Source organism: Aotus nancymaae, unplaced genomic scaffold, assembly GCF_030222135.1.
Source record: "Aotus nancymaae isolate 86718 unplaced genomic scaffold, 86718_ANA_hifiasm-v0.15.2.pri h1tg000003l, whole genome shotgun sequence".
Lineage (NCBI taxonomy): Eukaryota > Metazoa > Chordata > Mammalia > Primates > Aotidae > Aotus > Aotus nancymaae.
In genome coordinates this window covers 77,278,142-77,297,117 of record NW_026988414.1, presented here as the reverse complement: position 1 = coordinate 77,297,117, position 18,976 = coordinate 77,278,142, and the positions used below count along the sequence as shown (strand labels likewise).

The window sequence follows — 18,976 nt, the reverse complement described above, 5'->3', positions numbered from 1 at the left end:
TACAATCTGCCTTACAAATGCAGACCCTCCCATCTGAGGCCTGGGTGTAACCCTCAAACATGACAGATGCCAGCAGGAAATATCCACCCTGCCTTAGTTGTAACTCTTGAGTCCTTGTCCATGATATCCTAAAAGGCCACCAGATGGAAACGTGAGGCTGTGAAAAGAGATGTACCACCCCTTGTAAATGGGGATTGACCCTGCTGCTTTCTTAAAAGAAATGGTCTTTATTGAACGTCAAACAAGCTTTGAGGAATTTTTCTTTGTTGAATGTAGAATAAAGAGGGCGTTACATGAATGCCTATGCATTTCGGCTTTGGAGAGGAATCCTTATATCCATTCCGGCAGCATGGAGATAAAAAGTCTGTCCTTCTGTATTCACATTTTGTTAACGTCACTTGCTTCCTTTTCTCTCTCCCCGGTCTGTGCGGACCGTATCATCTCTACATCTTCTCTTTCTTGTCCTCTTCTTTGCCGCCTGGAACCAACTTTTCATCCCTCTGGCCTTTGTCTCTTCCTACTTTCTGGCCATATGTGGACCAGAAAAATAATTATCAAAATGATTTGTTGTTTTACTTCTTACAAATATATGATCCTGTTTTCACTGCAAAAGCCAATGAGTAAGAATTTTTACCATTCCTTCACTGTAAAAAACAAAACTGAGGCCAGGAGTGGTGGCTCCTGCCTGCAGTCCCAGCTACTTGGGTAGCCAAAGCGGGAGGATTGCTTAAGCCCGGGGCGGGGGGGGGCGTTGAGGCTGCAGTGACCTATGATTGCACCATTGCACTCCAGCCTGGGTGACAGATTAAGATCCTGGGTAACTCTAAAAACAAACAAACAACAACAAAACACCTGACAAAAAAACTCCTGCCCTCTGCCAAAACTAACAGAATTATTTAGAAAACATTTTATTGAGTTATAATAATCCAACCCAAAATTGTACCTATTATCACTGTATGCCTCAAATAATTTTCACAAATAAAAAACGCAGTCATTTAACCAGGACTCAGATCAGGAAATGGAACATTACCAGCGTCCCTGAAACCTCGTTCTGTCCACGTCCAGTCTCTACCTTCCTCTCATCTGAGGGCAATCATCACCCAGACTTCTGATAGCACAGATTAATTTCACCTGTTTTTGTGCTTTATAAAAATGGAATGAAATGTCCTAGTTTTTGTTCCTCTTGGAGCTGCCCTGAGACAAGGATTTGGTGACAGTTCCTTTATTTGGGAGACAGAGGGCCCACTGGGTGGGACATGAAGAAGTGAGCCAGGAAAAGGCAGGCAGCAGCCAATTAAAAAAATATGTTACAAGGCCAGGCGCGCTGGCTCACCCCTGTAATCCCAGCACTTTGAGAGGCTGAGGCAGGCAGATCACCTGAGGTCAGGAGCTCCAGACCAGCCTGGACAATATGGCGAAACCCCATCTCCACTAAACATAACATAAATTAGCCAGGTGTGGTAGTGCATGCCTGTAGTCCCAGTTACTCCAGAGGCTGAGGCAGGAGAATCGCTTGAACTGGGAAGGCAGAGGTTGCAATGAGCTGAGATCGTGCCACTGCACTCCAGCCTGGACCACAGAGTGAGATTTTGTCTCAAAAAAAATAAATAAATAAAAGTGGGCTGGGTACGGTGGCTCACGCCTGTAATCCTAGCACTTTGGGAGGCCAAGGTGGGTGGATCACCTGAGGTCAGGAGTTCAAGACCAGCCTGGCCATAATAGTGAAACCCCATCTTAAAAAAAAAAAGTGTTAGGAAGCAAATAATCACAGTGGGTGACTGGAGCGGCAACCTCTGGAAAATGCTGCCAATATGCTCCTTGGAATTATGCTACTCCAGAGAGAAGGGGGACTTGCTTGTCCCACTAATGTCCCTTTTCTGCTCCAGCGTCCTACACAAGATGCTGCTTTGCATTTAGTTGTTGCAGCCCCTTAGTCCCTTTTAATCTAGGACAGTTCCTCTGTCTTTTTTAAAATTTCACGACCTTGATAGCTTTGAAGAGTACTTCCCAGTTATCTTGTAGGTTGTCCCTCATTCGAACAAAATTGGGTTTGTCTGCCTTACTTCCTGTCTGAAGGAAAGTAAACTAAGGCACAGAGAGAGTAAGTAAGTTGCTTAAGGTCACACAACATATATGTAATAGAGGCAGGACTTGAATCCGGATCATCTAGCTCTGGAGTGCTGTGTCTTAACCACTAAGCTACAGTGAGTTCTTAAACTGTAATATACAACAATTAGTCGAATTATTGTATGTTACATAGTGGTAGCAGGTGTTCTTATCTGGAAAGGTTTTTTTTTACGGTTTTTACAAATATTAGAAATTACATTAATATGTTAAATTAAATATATATATATAGACCTCGCAGTGGCTCACACCGGTAATTGCAGCACTTTGGGAGGCCAGGGTGGGTGGATCATGAGGTCAGTAGATGGAGACCATCCTGGTCAATGTGGTGAAACCCGGTCTCTACTAAAAATACAAAAATTAGCTGGGCATGGTGGTACCCACCTGTAGTCCCAGCTACTCGGGAGGCTGAGGCAGGAGAATCGCTTGAACCTGGGAGGCAGAGGTTGCAGTGAACTGATATCACACCACTGCACTCCAGCCTGGACAACAGAGCGAGACAGAGGCAGGGTTCAAGCGATTCTCCTGCCTCAGCCTTGCCAGTAGCTGGGATTACAGGTGTGCGCCACCACACTCAGCTAATTCTTGTATTTTTAGTAGAGACGGGATTTCATCATGTTGGCCAGTCTGGTCTCAAACTCTTTTTTTTTTTTTTGAGTATCCCCACAGTTTATTTTTGTTTCTTTTTCTTTTTTAACAGAAGATTCCCAAACTAGAGTGTCCCCACAGTTTAGAGGCCTTCTGGGGGAACGACTTGGGGTTCACCTTGCTGTATTTAGCTGATCCTTTGAACTTCTTGGAGGCCTTGAAAAAGGAATGCAGCCTGAACGAACTCTCTAGAAACCCCCAGCCCTGCCCAGGTGGACTGGACAAAAAGCATGGGTGTTGATGGGTGGAATGGGAGCAGAGAGGCACCCGGGGGACACTGTAGGAAGTTCCTCAGGGTTAGAGGCTGCACTCGTGGGAGGGGACCACCGGGGCAGCCTGGCATCCTTGATCCCTGCCCACTCCCTGCCCCAGTGAACCAAGAAACCAGGCAGTCAGGTTCTGGGGGCTGCTTTTATGGGGACGACCTGACAGAGGGCATGGTCCATACAAAACCAGGAACAATACATACATATATATATTATATACAGAGACGCGGTCCTCCAGACAGCTGGGCAGGGTGGCCACTGGTCCAAGCAGCCAGCAACAGTCCCGCCAACCCGGTTCCGCCCCCTCCATCTTACGGGGTGAAGTGCGTGGGCCCAGGACTGAGATGGCCAGCTCCTTCAGGGGATGGGGGCACATCTGGGGGTAGGAAGGGGTGGGGACAAGAAATACTGATAGAAGTCATGGTCTATTTACAGGGGACTAGAAGCCAAAACGGATGGGATGGGTGGTGTGTTTTTAAAAAATGAACAAAAACCCAGATTTAGGGCAGAGGCATGAAGTGGCAAAATGAGATGGATTCTGAAAGGGGAGGGGACCTGGGGGGGCCTCACCTCCCTTGGTCCGAGCCCCAATTTGGGGTTAAAGTGGGGAAACAAAGTCGATTTCACTTAGAAGGCAGGCTTCCAGCAGGGCAGCCCTGGTCTCCAAAAAGATGAGTAGTAGTAAAATTTTGCCCTCCAGTCAAAACATTGGAAAAACAGTGGGGGGTGGGGGTGGGGTGAGGCTGGGACTCCCTTCGATATCACTACAAGGCTTCCAGGCATCACCTTGGGCTGGGCAGGCAGAGCAGAACAGGATAGGCCCTGGCTCTCCAGTGAGAAATGGTCCCCTTGCCTAAGGCCAGGGCCTCTGTAGCCAGGTCCCCCAAGCTGACCTCCTCTCCTCCCTGGCATTCCCAGCCTTGACAAGGAAACCTAGACCCGACAGGCCACATAAGAGTTCCAGGGGGAGGTTATGGCTATTTGGCACCTGGGAGAGGGGAGGCACAAGGAGAAATTGAGGGCAGCTGCCCCAGGAAATGGGGAGCTGGGGACCAGGTATCCTGAATTCTCCCTTCTTCCTACTCTCACTCCCCTGTTCCCGAAGCACACAGGAGAAATCAGTGCAGGGCCAGGGCCAGGGCCAGGCCCAGCCCCCGGGCTCTGGTGGGGACTCTATCCCTCCCAGGACAGGGAAAGGGGATGGGGGAGGTTTTGAGGCAACCCCCCACCCCCAAGGCAGGAAGGTCAGAATGCAACAGAGACAGCACAATGATGGGGGAGAGGGAAGGGCCGAGAAGGTAGAATCTCAAGTCAAGAGGCCCAGAGGCCACCCAGGTGCCCCATGGGCAGGGAGCAGCCTCCAGTTGGCGAGATGCTGGGAGAGCCCCAGCCCCGTTCCAGTCCAGAGACAAACGCTGGAGTGTGAAAAGTCTGGCAGTTTGATCTGCAGGTGCATGTGTCCTACCACCAGGCCAGCCCTCGGCAGCCCTCAGCCTCTATGCCTCAGCCCCATGGGGCAAGAAAGAGCCACCCTTCCGGCCACCTCTGTCTGCCCAAGCCATCTTAAGGGGGCCTGTGATATGAGCCCTCTGGTCCCTGAAGCTGGGGGAGGTGGGGTGGAAGGGTGGGGGGAGTTGGGGCACCTGTCCCCAGGCTGGTGGGGCAGGGGTGGGGTGTTGAGGACAGGGGAGGGAGGACAGTGGTAGGGGGTTAATTATTGTCCAGTCAAGGAATGAGTCCTGTTAAGTAGAATTGGAATTCCTCAGTGTTTGCAAGTTTCCTTCTAGTTCTGAGATCTTGTCCAGGAGCTTGTCCATCTCCTCCTTTCTGGCCAGCTCCGATTCCTCCAGAACCTGACGCTGTGCCGTCTCCTTTTTCAGGAACTTGATCTCCTTCTGCTGGTAGTCCTTGATGAGGCGCTTAGCCTTGCTGTACTTGCACTCCAGGGCCTGGTACTGTGCCTGGGTCTCCCGCAGGTGCTCATCTACAGCCTGGCACAGGCTCTGGGCCTCGCCCCAGTAGCCTTCCAGTTTCTCCATGCACTCCTTGTTCTCCTCCACGCTCTGCTCCAACTGGGCCTTCTCCACCCGCCAGCGCCCCTTCTCCTGTTCCAGGCTCTGCAGCTTTCTTTTCAGCTGCTGGATCTCTGCCTCGGTGACCGCATGCTTGATCTGGAGCTCCTTGAACTTGTGCACCAACTTCTCGGGCTCCATGTCCACAGGGGACAGCGCGTCCTCGTTCTCCGCTAGCTCAAACACCTCAATGGCCATCTCGCCACCTGGGAACGTGGGGTTCAGCTCCTCGTCCTCATCAGTGGCGTACTCTCCCGTCTCCTCGTCATCCTCCCCATACTGGGCATATCTTTGCTCCATCATCTCCCGCTGCCATCGCTCCTGCTCCAAAGTCTGCTGAATTAGCTGGGCCACTTCGCTCTGCTCTCCTGGCCGCTCCCGGCCAATCATAAACCGCACTCGGCCCTTGGTGTTCTGGAGCACGGATGCCGCAAAGCTCTGGGTCATTCCCACCAGACTCGTTCCATCCACCTTACCAGCAGGTCGTTCACCTGGATCCTGCCATCCCAATGAGCCGCACTGCCCTCCGTCACTGTCTTGACGAAGATGCCCAGCTTCTCCAGGCCCATGTCCGCTCCGGCCCCCATGCCGATGATGCTGATGCCCAGGCCCTCGGAGTCCTTCTCCAGCTCCATAGGGAACAACTCCAGCCTCTCCACCTGCTTCTCCAGCTCGTACTCAGCAGAGGCCGCCATGGGATCCACATCCTCGTTGCGATGATCGTAGTCCTCATTGGAGTAGGTGCTGAACACTTGGATGGGCGCCGTGCTGAAATGGATCTTCCGGCTCGGGGCCGGGTTCGCCTCCGAGAGCCCCGGGATCTCCACGCACTCCGACTCGGGCTCGTAGGGGGGCTCCCCATCCTCCTCGTCTTCTTCGTCGTCCTCCTCCAGGGCACTGCCCGCAGAGTCCTCACCGAGCCCACTGTAGGCGCTCACGTCCACCAGGTCCACCTCCGAGAAGTCCTTCTTCGTGGATTCATCTACCTCCTCGGGGGCCACGTCCGGGGCCCGGCCATTGCCCACCCTCCGCTCTGGCGGCGCTACCACCGCCGCCGCCTCCTTCTCCGAGGCCGCTTGGGCCTTTGGCTCTTCGGGCGAGGGGCTGGCTGCGGTTGCCACGGTGCTGCCATTCTCCAGGGCCACGTGGACCGTCACCTCGGCCTGGATCACCTCCCCGGGCGCCGACTCGGCCTCCGACTCCCCGCTCTCCTCCACCTTCACCGGCTTAATCTTGCGCACCTCCCGGGGCTTGGGGGGCGGCCGGGCGGGGGCCACTCGGTGCTGCGGGGGCTGCTGCCCTGCGGGACAGCGCTCCTTCTCGGCTGGGGCATCCCCCGACGGGGCGGGCGGCGGCGGCCGGAACACCCGGGACTGCTTGCTGACCAGCTTCGAGCTGACCTGGGGCCCCCCTATGGCCCTGGGGAGCCCGGGCCCGTGGTGGAGGCCGGTCCTCGAGTCGGCCTTCTCGAAGACTGCGCTGAGTGGGCTGACCGTCGGGGACACGGCGTCGGGATCGAGCTTTTCCAGCGCCTCGGTGCTGCCGTTGAAGCGCACCACCACGTCCAGCTCCTCCGGTCCTGCAGGTCGGCGCCCTCCTGTCTCAGCGGCCGCCTTGTCGCCGCCTGCGGCTTCCGGGGCGCTCCGTTCGAACAGCTTCCGCGTCTCCTGCAGCCGGGACGGCGGGTGCGGCGGCGGCGCGGGCTGCGCTGAGGGCGCGGGCTTGGAGTCGAAGCGGCTCACGCGCTCCGACACGCTGATGCCCAGCTTCAGCAGGGCGCTGTGGTCCACGTTCTAGTTCAGGCTGCTGGCCCGCAGCAGCGACAGGCGCACGCCGCGCTCGGACACCCGCGGGGCCCGGGCCAGGCCCGCGCCGCCGCCCGCCTCGCCCGAGGGCCTGCCGTCGTGCACATCTGCAGGAACATACGCTTGATGCGATGGACGTTGGAGCCATATTTCTTGTGGTGGGCCCCTTTGGGTGCCTCGTCGGGCCCGGGCGCGTCGGGCGGCTTCAATGCCTGGATGCCCGCCTCGTAGGCGCTGCGGTACGGGGAGGCGCTCCAGAGAGGACCCCCGGTCCCCCGCGGCTCCGTCTTCATCATGGTGGGGGGGAGCCGGATTCGCATTCCCCCGCTATCCGCTCCCCACCTTAACAGGCGGCTGGCCAAGTCGGGACCACCGCCCCCTCCTCCTGATAAAAGAAACCCCAGGAGGCCTTTTTTAGGGTCCCCCAAAACCAAGCTGCCAAAAACAGTTAATCCCGCTTTTTAAAAAAAAATCTCCAAGAGCCCTGTGTGTCGCCTCCCCCAATCAAGCTGCCGAAAACAGCCAACCCCGCTTCGAAAGCCCGAGCGGCCTGGTACTGTGACCCCCCACCCAAATTAGCACAGGGGTGGCTGGGGCTGCTGGGAGCGAGCGCCCTGCCCGCGAAGCAGCCGCGGCGTCGCCGGCTCGCATCGTCCGAGGCAGTGTCAGCGGGGCTGGCAGCCGGGGCGTTCCCCAGTCCGGCCGGAGGCCTCGGCTTGTGGCGGGGCCCGGCACCCCGGCGCCCATGACTGCTCCGCCGGCCCGGGCCGCTCCGCTGCCTCGCCTCCCTCCCTCCCCGCCGTGCCCGGAGCCTCGGTCTTTCTCTGGCTCAGCCCGAGCGGCTGCTCGGTCTCAAACTCTTGACCTCAAGTGATCCACCCAACTGGGCCTCCCAAAGTGCTGTGAATACAGGCATGAGCCATCGTGCCCAGCCTATATATTAGATTTTTAAGTGGAAGATCACTTGAATCCAGGAAATTGAGGCTACATGCCACTGCACGCCAGCGTGGGAGACAGAGAGACATTCTGTCTCAAAAAACAAAAACTCCAAACAATTGTGTTCTAAGTAGGATATGGAGTAATCATGACCTTTAGCACTGTACTGCTGCAGTCTATCATCTAATAAATGACTGTGTGATCTAAATTCACAATATGGGGTGATTCATAATGCTACAAAGTTGGTTTGTTTAAAATTAAAGCTTAATATAACTAAATAAATCATTATTTTAATAAAACCAGCATGCCATGTGAAAACAAAATCCACATACAGAAATCATCTCATTTATAGGGAGAACATACCTCACTGTGCAATAGTTTTCTCATCTGAAATAAAGAAGTGTAATAGAGCCTATTTCACAGAATTATGTGCAATTAAGGAAATAATATGTGGAGAGCATTCAGAAAAGCTTGGCACATGAAAAGCACTTCCATTTGACCCAGCAATCCCATTACTGGGTATATATCCAAAGGATTATAAATCGTTCTACTATAAGGACACATGCACACGAATGTTCATTGCAGCACAGTTTACAATAGCAAAGACCTGGAACCAACCCAAATGCCCATCGATGATAGACTGGACAGGAAAAATGTGGCACATATACACCATGGAATATTATGCAGCCATCAAAAACGATGAGTTCGCGTCCTTTGTAGGGACATGGATGAACCTGGAAACCATCATTCTCAGCAAACTGACACAAGAACAGAAAATCAAACACCACATGTTCTCACTCATAGGTGGGTGTTGAACAATGAGAACACATGGACACAGGGAGGGGAGCACTATACACTGGGGTCTGTTGGTGGGGGAGAGGGGGGATAGAGGGGGGTGGGGAGTTGGGGAGGGATAGCATGGGGAGAAATGCCAGATATAGGTGAAGGGGAGGAAGGCAGCAAATCACACTGCCACATATGTACCTATGCAACAACCTTGCATGTTTTTCACATGTACCCCAAAACCTAAAATGCAATAAAAAATAAATAAAAAAAAAAAAAAAAAAAAAAGAAGTGTACATGTCCTCGGCATAATAAATATGTAGGAAAAATCCACAAGGAATATTATTCTCAATGGAGAAACAATTGAAGGCTTCTCCCCTAAGATCAGGAACAAGACAAGGTGCCCACTTTCACCATTTCTATTCAATATAGAACTAGAAGTTGTAACCAGACTACTTAGGCAAGAAAAATAAATAAAAGGCATTCTGAGTAGAAAGGAAGAAGTAAATTATCTTCATGTTTGTAGGTGACATGATCTTACATGTAGAAAACCCTAACTTACACAAAATACCTGTCAGAGCTAATAGTGGAATTCAGCAAAGTTGCAAGATACAAAATCAACACTTTTGGCTATTACAAATAATGTTGCTGTAAATATTTGCATACAAGTTTTTGTAGGTCCACCTTTTCACGTCTCTTGGGAGACGTGACTCAATCATGGTGTCAATGCAACCGGCAGTAAAAGCACATCATACAACAGGATCCTTTTTCTCTCACCATATTGACTAAAGCAAAGTGATTCTAGCACAACCTTTGTAAACCTAAGCCAAGTGTTCTGTGATTTTCCTTCCAGCTTTCAAATCTAAACTTTCACTATCACTATTTCAACTTCAGCATCACAGCCTTGGTGCCACATTGACCTGCTTGAAGCCCTTCCTGTAAAGGCTGTTTTTGTTCCTAAATCCTTGTTACACCAAAAGTGAAGCATTTCTTCCTGCATCATTGTTGAGCACTACGCACTGAAGCTCTGGGCCCCTGCCCTGTCGCACGTGGCCTGTGTAGTGCCAGCCATAAATACAGACACAAAGTGACTTATGGACCTTGCTTCAAATTCCAAGTGAAGAAAACAAGAGAGAAATGATGAAATCAGTAATAAAAATTATCAGTCTCTTTTCCTTCAATGTAGTATACTATATAGGTAATTACTGAGAGTGTCAACTGAAGAGGAAGACTTACCTAACACTTCTAGGACATCTCTGCTCCTATTTTAAGAGAATAATAATTTGGACACTTTTCATAGTCTTTGTAAATGGTTTTGTTTGTGTAACTGAAGTTCATGACATCATGTGACATACAGAACAACAGAGCTAATAATTCTTTGGCCTGCTTTCTCACCCACATACTCCTTATAATTTATTTGGTTTTCAATGATTCAAGCAATAGGATCCTACCACTTCCTATTGGCAGCAGTTTTACAGTTTGGTGGTCCCAAAGGTTAGTTCTTCATGCCTAATATGCAGTTGGAGTAGTTTTGTTTTTTTGGTTTTTTTGCCCTTTAAGTTCTGGGGTACACGTGCAGAACATGCAGGTTTGTACATGGGTATGCACATGCCATAGTGGTTTGCTGCACCCATCAACCTATCATCCACATTAGGTATTTCTCCTAATGCTACCCTCCCCTAGTCCCTTACCACCCAACAGGTCCCAGTGTGTCCTGTGACCATGTATTCTCATTGTTAGACTCCCACTTATGAGTGAGAACACATGGTGTTTGGTTTCCTGTTCTTGTGTTAGTTTGCTGAGAATGATGGTTTCCAGCTTCATCCATGTCCCTGAAAAGGACATGAACTCATCCTTTTTTATGCTGCATAGTATTCCATGGCATATGGTGTATATGTGCCACATTTTCTTTATCCAATCTGTCACTGATGGGCATTTGGGTTGGTTCCAAGTCTTCACTATTGTGAACAGTACCACAATAAACATACACGTGCATGTGTCTTTATAGAAGAATGATTAATAATCCTTTGGGTATATACCCAGCAATGGGATTCCTGGGTCCAATGATATTTCCAGTTCTAGATCCTTGAGGAATCACCACACTGTCTTCCACAAAGGTTGAACTAATCTACACTCCCACCAACAGTGTCAAAGCATTCCTATTTCTCCACATCTGTTGTTTCTCCAGGATCTGTTGTTTCATGACTTTTTAATGATCGCCATGCTAACTGGCGTGAGGTGGTATCTCACTATGGTTTTGATTTGCATTTCTCTAATGACCAGTGATGATGAGCTTCTTTTCATGTTAGTTGGCTGCATAAATGTTTTCTTTTGAGAATTGTCCATTCATATCGTTCGCCCACATTTTGATGGGCTTGTCTTTTTCTTGTAAACTTGTTTAAGTTCTTTGTAGATTCTGGATATTAGCCCTTTGTCAGATGGATTGCAAAAATGTTCTCCCATTCTGTAGGTTGCCTGTTCACTCTGATGATGTTTCTTTTGCTGTGCAGAAGTTTAGTTTAATTAGATTCCATTTGTCAATTTTGGCTTTTGTTGCCATTACTTTCAGTGTTTTAGTCATGAAGCCTTTGCCCATGCCTATGTCCTGACTAAAATCTATGTAATATTGATGAGATTATAAATCTGAAGTTTTAACACTAACAAAAAGAAACCCAGGTCATTTTGCTAAGTCTTGTTTCTATTTTGTTCCTGACAGTCAGTAGAAAGGCAGTTGTATTTGGTTATGTTAGTCCTATCTATTTTTGTTAATTTTATTATTTGCAAAAATGTTTTGTGTGTATTCTATTTATAGAAAGATAATGATATAACATTTTTGTTAAATATGCATATTATTTATGATAAAATGAAATGTGTTTTTGTTTCTTTGTTCCCAATTAATGTACATCAATTTTAACATACATTAAAGCAATAGCAAAGAAAATAAATGCCATAGAAGTCTCTTTTCATGTTTACATGTAGAGATACACTGCTTCCTAAGGATCTATAAGGAAAGATGTGGATTTTAATTCTAAAATCAGAGTTTTCGGATGCACCTAAAATTTAAGCAGCAAAAATTTTATTAATCATTAAACTCAAGCAAATTCCAATCACAGAAGCAGAATGAATTAAAGCATGTTTTAATTGAATATGCTTCCTAGGTTTCTCCTGGCAAACCTGTTATTGTTTCATGATCCACTTGAAGAAATGAAGATACATGGGAAAATAGTCATTGCCCAAGAGAGCCTTCCATTTTATAAATGCTCGATTTATGCTGAAACAATCTGAATAGAAACAGTGCTTTTTTATGCGTCTGGTTGGAGGACAGAAAATCCTAAAACTTTCCTATACACCTGTTGGACCCACAACTTGCTATTGAGCTCCAAATCCAAATCAGGAAGCTCAGGCACAAACCGAGAGTTGGCTTCTCCCTAGTAATCTAAACAGATGCTTAGTGAGCCTCAGATGCATTTTCACACCACCTTCTGCTGATTGCTGCTTTGGCAAAATAAAGGTTAGCCACCAGTCTACCAAACGCCTGGTATGTCAGCATTCTCCATCATACTCTGAGACATGAGTATGAGCGAGACATGACTCTGTAAGTAGGAGCTTAAAGTGTTTCAGGGAGACCACATAAATCTAGTGAGAAGTGAATTAGTAATATATGAGAGCATGTCATTTCATGCCAAAGCAGGCGCTATGAACTTTGTTACATTAGTATGTAAGTTAAGGCAGCTGGGAGAGGCAGACTGGAAAATATAGCTGTTAAGCTAAGTCCTGAGAGAAGAGCAACTGCACCTTCCACCTTCCGCGTGCAGGGCTCTCCTCAGCACATCTTCCCCATGCTTTCCCGTTGCTCATTTTCCTCCAGTGGAAAGGAGGGAAAGGGCAAAGTCCACATGCTGAAGCAGAGGGGCTGGTGGACTTAGAAAGGTGGATAAATAGGTGGGCCCAGGATAATATTGGTGAGAATGCTGCTTTTTGTTCCTTCAGTTACAGAGTTCTTGAGCTCGTGGCTATAAGCATAGACTTGGGAGCGAGCCTGATTGGGAATTTAAGTCCCCACTTCACCTTTTATGAGCTCTGGGATCCTGGACACTCCACCTCTTACTATTCAGTTTTCTCATCTGGGAAAAGTAGATAACAGGACTTAAATCTTAGGATTCAGAAGCGTTAAAGGATGAACTCACGTTAAGGTAAGTGAAACGAGGGAGAGGCAACTGTTCAGACAAGGAATAAAAGGAAATTGACAGGACTAGAATTTCTATTTGAATCATTCAGGGTGTCTGCTACAACTTTAGATTCCTACGTCTTGGCCCGAGGAACGGAGATTCATTAGTTCGGGGACCCAAGATGCTGTTTTATAAAAAGAAACTTACAAAAAGTCACAAAAATAATGCAGCGTTTCTGTATGCCCTTACCATTTCCCCACTAATGTGAACATCTTGTATCGACATCGTACATTTGTAAAAACTAAAAAGTCAGTGTTGGCACGTTACTCCTAACTCCAGACTTCATCAGATTTTCCACTCACGCTCTTTATCTGTCCCAGGATCAAATCCAGGATACCACACTTCATTTAGAGAAGATGTATTTTTCACAAGCTCTTCTAGCTGCTGAGAGGGAGGTGGATGGGGATCTCATCTTCAAAAACACTGGGACATTTAGAGGCCCGAACCAAAATTGCTGCATTCCCAAGTTGGGGAGGTGAAATGCAATTGTGAAGAGCAGAATTGGTGGAGGAGATGAATACAGCAGACTGATTTTAGAATTAAAGAGGGAATCCTCTAGACTACGTGAGAGGGAGTTACCTTCAGAACAAGGCATTAATGCCGGGGAAAAGAGGTTGTGGAAGGAAGGGGTACAACCTCATCCTCAGGCTAGATTGAGAATGCATAAGTAAGGCTGTGAGTAGGTCAGAATCAGCAAGTGCAGCAAATTGGGAACAGGTGTTTCAGAGAACACACACAGAGGACTCACATAAAGGAAATTAAAAGGGGTCAGTTAGCCTGCAAGCTACATGCAACCTGGGTGTTCTGGAACCTGGTGTTAATGCTTTGGCAGTGGGTCACAATGAAAAACATCAAGCACTGCCACAGTGCAAAGTAGCAGAAAGGGTAAGGGTGAGGCTGGGAAGATTTTGTTTAAGGAGAGTTCTAAGGGTCTTGGGTGAAGCAGGGGCTGGAAGGGGAGGTGGATAAAGCACTCTGACTGTGATCAGTTGTCACACTGAGGAGACACAGGAGTCCCCAGCTCGGGTGACAGGTAAATGTTCGTAGAGTTGAGAAGGTGAGGATAAAGCAATATATATTTTTAAGAAGCCAGCAGCCTGTTTTTGGAATCCATGGAGGTTTTTTGAAGGAGATACCACCCATATTTTACTAAAGACCTTAGGTTCTAGGCCTATCACTGAGTTTTCCTAATCACAGTCCAATTGCTCAGCTTCCTTACAGCAGTTCTAAGAGTCACCTAACCTGTTCCTTCTCAAAGAACGTTAACCATTTTTCACTGGACTCAAGATTCTTATAATGTCTATACCACTTTTCTTTCCCACTAAGTTGTTCTTTACCCTAGAAATCCTAAACCACAAGCTGATATTCTTTAAATTTCACATTAAGTACAAGTTCTGTCACTTGTCAAATGCATTTGAAAAAGTTCAACAGAAATTGCTGGAGAGGATGTGGAGAAATAGGAATGCTGTTACACTGTTGGTGGGAGTGTAAATTAGTTCAACCATTGTGGAAGGCAGTGTGGCAATTTCTCAAGGATCTAAAAATAGAAATTCCATTTGATCCATCAATCCCATTACTGGGTATATACCCAAAGGATTATAAATCATTCTGTTATAAAGACACATGCACATGTATGTTCACTGTGGCACTGTTTACAATGGCAAAGACTTGGAACCAACCCAAATGCCCATCAGTGATGGACTGGATAAAGAAAATATGGCACATATACACCATGGAATACTATGGAGCCATAAAAAATGGGGAGTTGTGTCCTTTGCAGGGACATGGATGAAGCTGGAAACCATCATTCTCAGCAAACTGACACAAGAACAGAAAACCAAACACCACATATTCCCACTCGTAAATGGGTATTGAACAATGAGACCACATGGACACAGGGAGGGGAACATCACACACTGGGGTCTGTTGTGGGGTCGGGAGTTAGAGGAAGAATAGCAGGGGATGGGGAGATTGGGGAGGGATAACATTAGGAGAAATACCTAGTGTAGGTGACGGGGGTGATGGATTCAGCAAACCACTGTGGCATGTGTATACCTATGTAACAACCCTGCAAGTTCTGCACATGTACCCCAGAACTTAAAGTACAATAAAAAAAAATAGAGAGGAAAGAAAGAAAAAAGAAAGCAAGAAAGAAGAAAGAAAAAGAAAGGAAAGAAAGAAAAAGAAAGTGAAAGAAAGAAAAAGAAAGAAAGAAAAAAAGAAAGAAAGAAGGAAATTGCCTTAGCAACCTGTGTCCTAGGAGGCAGACTTCACTGAAGGCCTCCTAGATCTTTTGCATTGATCACTGGCACAACGCTGGGCCCAACCAGGTAAATAAGTGTCTGGCCATTAAACTTAAGGTCATTTAATCCTTAACTTGATAGATTCTGGGTGTTTTCTACAAATCTGCATAGAAACTAGCACTTACCTGGGACATTTCTCTGCCAGCTGTCAAAGGATTTTCCAAGTAGTTCCATACTCAAGGATGCTGTGCGATGGAAAAATGAAGCCACAGAAATCTTAAATGTGTTAGGAAAAGGGCTGGGTGATGAAAGATTCTAGCGAATCTGCACACCGCAGCAAAGTGTTTCCAGAAACACTGCATAACCTAAACACAGAATCAAGAATAATTTGGCTTTTGGTTAAGATTGGCTTTGGCATGTGTTTTTTTTAAACCAAGGAATAGTGTATTTAGAAATGTGGGAAAACTACATCAAAAAAATGAACTTTGAGTTGCAATAAAATCAGACACTGTTGCTGGATTTCAGTAATGTATGGGCATCTAGGTTACAAAAAGAGAACATGTGAATAAAATACCAGGATAAAATTTCTCTAGAAACGTTGAGCTTTAACATTACATAGTTCACCTCAGAATAAACTATATAGAACCGTCAATAGGCAACCGCTTTTATGCTACAAAAATGGCCATTTCACTTGCTTCAAATCCATATTTCAGATCTTTGTCTTTTCTTTGTAATGAAGATGTAAACGTTTTAGTTCACACTATACCAGAGTTAAAATTTCACTGGTGTCTGTATTACAAATGTTAAAATAATCCTAAAAATGCAAGTAAATTTGAGCTTTGGTTGTCAATCTTTTTCATAGTCTTATGTTAGAGAACTAATCTTTCCCAGGTATCAAACTCTATGAAATCTGCCATAGTTACCACCTACTACTAACTTAGTTTCCATGTCCCGTAACAGTTGTCAGAGAACCTACCCACTTTCAGTGACATTTATATTCTTATTCCAACTTGACCTCATTTTTCATTTATCAAAATGACTATATTGCCTTCTGGAATTTAAGCCAAAGGAAAGAACGATATTACTGGTCCCTATTCTATTGATTTACTCTATTTTTGTCACCTAGGCTGAAGTGCAGGCATGATCACGCCTCATTGCAACCTCTGCTTCCCAGGCTGGAGTGATTCTTGTGCCTCAGTCTCCCAAGGAGCTAGGACCATAGGCAACTGCCACCATGCTCAGCTAATTTTTGTGTTTTTAGTAGAGAAGAGGTTTTGCCATGTTGGCCAGGCTGGTCTTGAACTGCTGGGTTCAAGTGATCTGCCCGTTTCAGCCTCTGAAAGTGCTGGGATTACAGGCATGAGCCACTGCACCAGCCCTTACTCTTGAAGTCAAGGATTTATGTCCAATGTCCCTTTGCCAAACTGGTTTTTAAATATTTGACCACTCATATATGTCACAACTTCTAGTTAATGTCATATTAATAAGGTGCAAACCATCTTATAAATAAGGATTCATCACTGACTTTTTCTTCTAAGTTACATCAGATCATTGATTCTAGTCTGCAGTTTATCAAGATAAGATGTTAAGTTGAAGATTTTACCTTAAATTCTAAGGAATTTTTTTAAAATGAAAAATTAAAATGGATAAGAGTATACCAATATTATCAGGATTTAGTGAGAATCACTGAAAATGAGTGGCTAGATTAGTTCTAAAAAAAGCCAGTGATTTTTAATTAAAATGTAAGCTTAAGTCACCCTCTGTATAGAGAAACTTTAACTCTACTTTCTGTACTTACTTTTTCTGTGTAACTGTTTGAAAACCTCCAACACCCTTGTTCTAATTCTACGGTATTCCTGGAAATCCTTTCTCTTTGGCATATTTAATTTTATGTTCTAATGTGTTTTTCCTCTCAGACACAATAATCAACTATTCAAAGATGCCATCTAATGCACTATGTTACTAAGTATTATGGCCAGAGAGTGATGTTAAGCGTAATGAATTATCTTATAATTGAAAAGAGCTTAAGCAAAAACAGAAACAAATATTCTATCTTAAACACAGGCATGAATTAAACCAACTTGTGAATGGTTAAGGCAACTTACAAAAATGCTTTAAGACATATCAAGTGAGAGTAGGAAGGAAGAGCCCTTCAATCCCTGACAATGCTGCATCTGCTCCTACTGGCTTTGGGAGTTGTTAGAGTCCCATGTTTTTTTTTTTTCAGAGAAAGTCTCCCTCTGTCCAGGCTGGAATGAAGTGGCATGATCTTGAATCACTGCAACCTCTGTCTTCCTGATTTAAGCGATTCTCCTGCCTCAGCCTCCTGAGTAGCTAGGACTACAGGCACCTGCCACCACACCCAGCTAATTTTTGTATTTTTAGTAGAGACAGGGTCTTACCATGCTGGCCAGGATAGTCTTCATCACTTGACCTCATGATCTGCCCATCTCAGCCTCCCAAAGTGCTGGGATTACAGGCTTGAGCCATGATGCCCAGCTGAGTCCCATGTTTTAATAGGAATACTGCATTGATTCCAAATGCATGTGCAGCAATATTGGGAGAAAAAAATAGGAAAGAAACAGAAAAGTTATCTTTAACATTTAAAAAGCTTTTATTGTTTTAAAAGCCTTACATAATTCACAGCTATCAGCCCACACACTAAGGAAGTCTCTGTGCATAGGCAGAAGGAACCTTCACTTTGAAGAGGCATCTATAACTGTGTTTACATTAAAACAGACAGAAGAGTGTAAGAGTGTGTTGTTGCCCTGACAAGGTCTTAGTTGTCCTTGAGTTAACTTGAATTCAGGTGTTTCTTCTTTTGAAAATATGAAGTTTTCTAGTTCTGTAGCAGGAGAGGTGGTATTTTCCTGTCTTTTTAGATGAGGGGTTCAGATGTTACATTACTCCTCATTTCTTCCTTTAGGAGAGGATGGCCTTAGCGCACTGAAGATTAGTTAAATCATCAGCACTCAAAAGACCTGTTCTTGGCAGCGCTATCTACGTCTCCGTCTTTTCTCATCCTTGAAAAAGCCTAAGAATGTCAAACAGAAAAGAGGTACAATTTTAAAAAGGGTTCCAACTTTTTAACAGTCACCACTGATAATAAGCCACACATGCAGACTTCTTTAGGTAGTTCAGTTACAGCTACTTAGGCTGAGGTTTACACTGCCAACTTCTGTCAACTCACTAAGGTAATCTCAGGGCTAGAATTAGATTGCTGGAGCAAAGGGGGGCTTGTTTTATTAAGTTACTTAAAAATTAGCTTCCCAAAGATGTCACAGTATTGTGACAGGCTTCTAACAGCAGCAGCATCTGTTACCTGTGCACTTGTTCCTTAAATGTAATGAACACAAACTTTTGCAAAAAGTTAGTTTATTAATCTATTCAAATTCTACCAATTTGTAGTAATTATATACTCAAAGCAAATTTTAATGAGGCAGGCATGCGCTGGATTGTATTGGAATGTCAATGAAGTCTAATGACTAAAGCATCAAAAGGCACTACACTTCACTTGCACATTATGGTAAAAAAGTATTATTTTAAAGTACTCCCAGGGTACTACAGAGCAAGCCTATTTTAAATGTTCAACCTTGTCAGCTGTATTTTTACTGTGTAATTACCAAAAGTCACAAACCATAAATATTACTTAGTCCCATGAAAGTTATAAAAGTTATCATTTCCAGTAAAATCCCATGTACTTCCTGCATCCAATACTTCAGACACACACACCTCATACAGTCTAAGTGCAGGTCTCTCGGCTTAGGCACTAATGGTTTGTCTAACACACCCATGGGACTGACTGCACTGTAGTATACACAGTAGAAAATGACATAAATTTGCAAAATGAGTAATAAAAAATAGTCAAGA

General features: G+C 45.9%; 2 protein-coding genes across 2 annotated transcripts in view; both read right to left on the bottom strand.

Moving 5' to 3' along the window:
• Positions 1–4,667: 4,667 nt before the first annotated feature.
• On the bottom strand, positions 4,668–7,211 carry LOC135275170 (neurabin-2-like). Its single transcript, XM_064376571.1, is given in 3 exon segments — positions 4,668–5,583; positions 5,586–7,001; positions 7,004–7,211. Coding segments are annotated over 3 exon segments (2,427 nt in total). The 3' UTR covers positions 4,668–4,780.
• A 10,485-nt stretch (positions 7,212–17,696) lies between these two features.
• The window catches only part of LOC105730236 (uncharacterized), an 89,007-nt gene continuing 87,727 nt past the window's right edge, over positions 17,697–18,976 (bottom strand). The window contains exon 15 of the mRNA XM_064376784.1: positions 17,697–18,140. Within this exon, the coding sequence (XP_064232854.1) occupies positions 18,072–18,140 (69 nt within the window). The 3' untranslated portion in view covers positions 17,697–18,071. The remainder of the gene's footprint in view (positions 18,141–18,976) is intronic.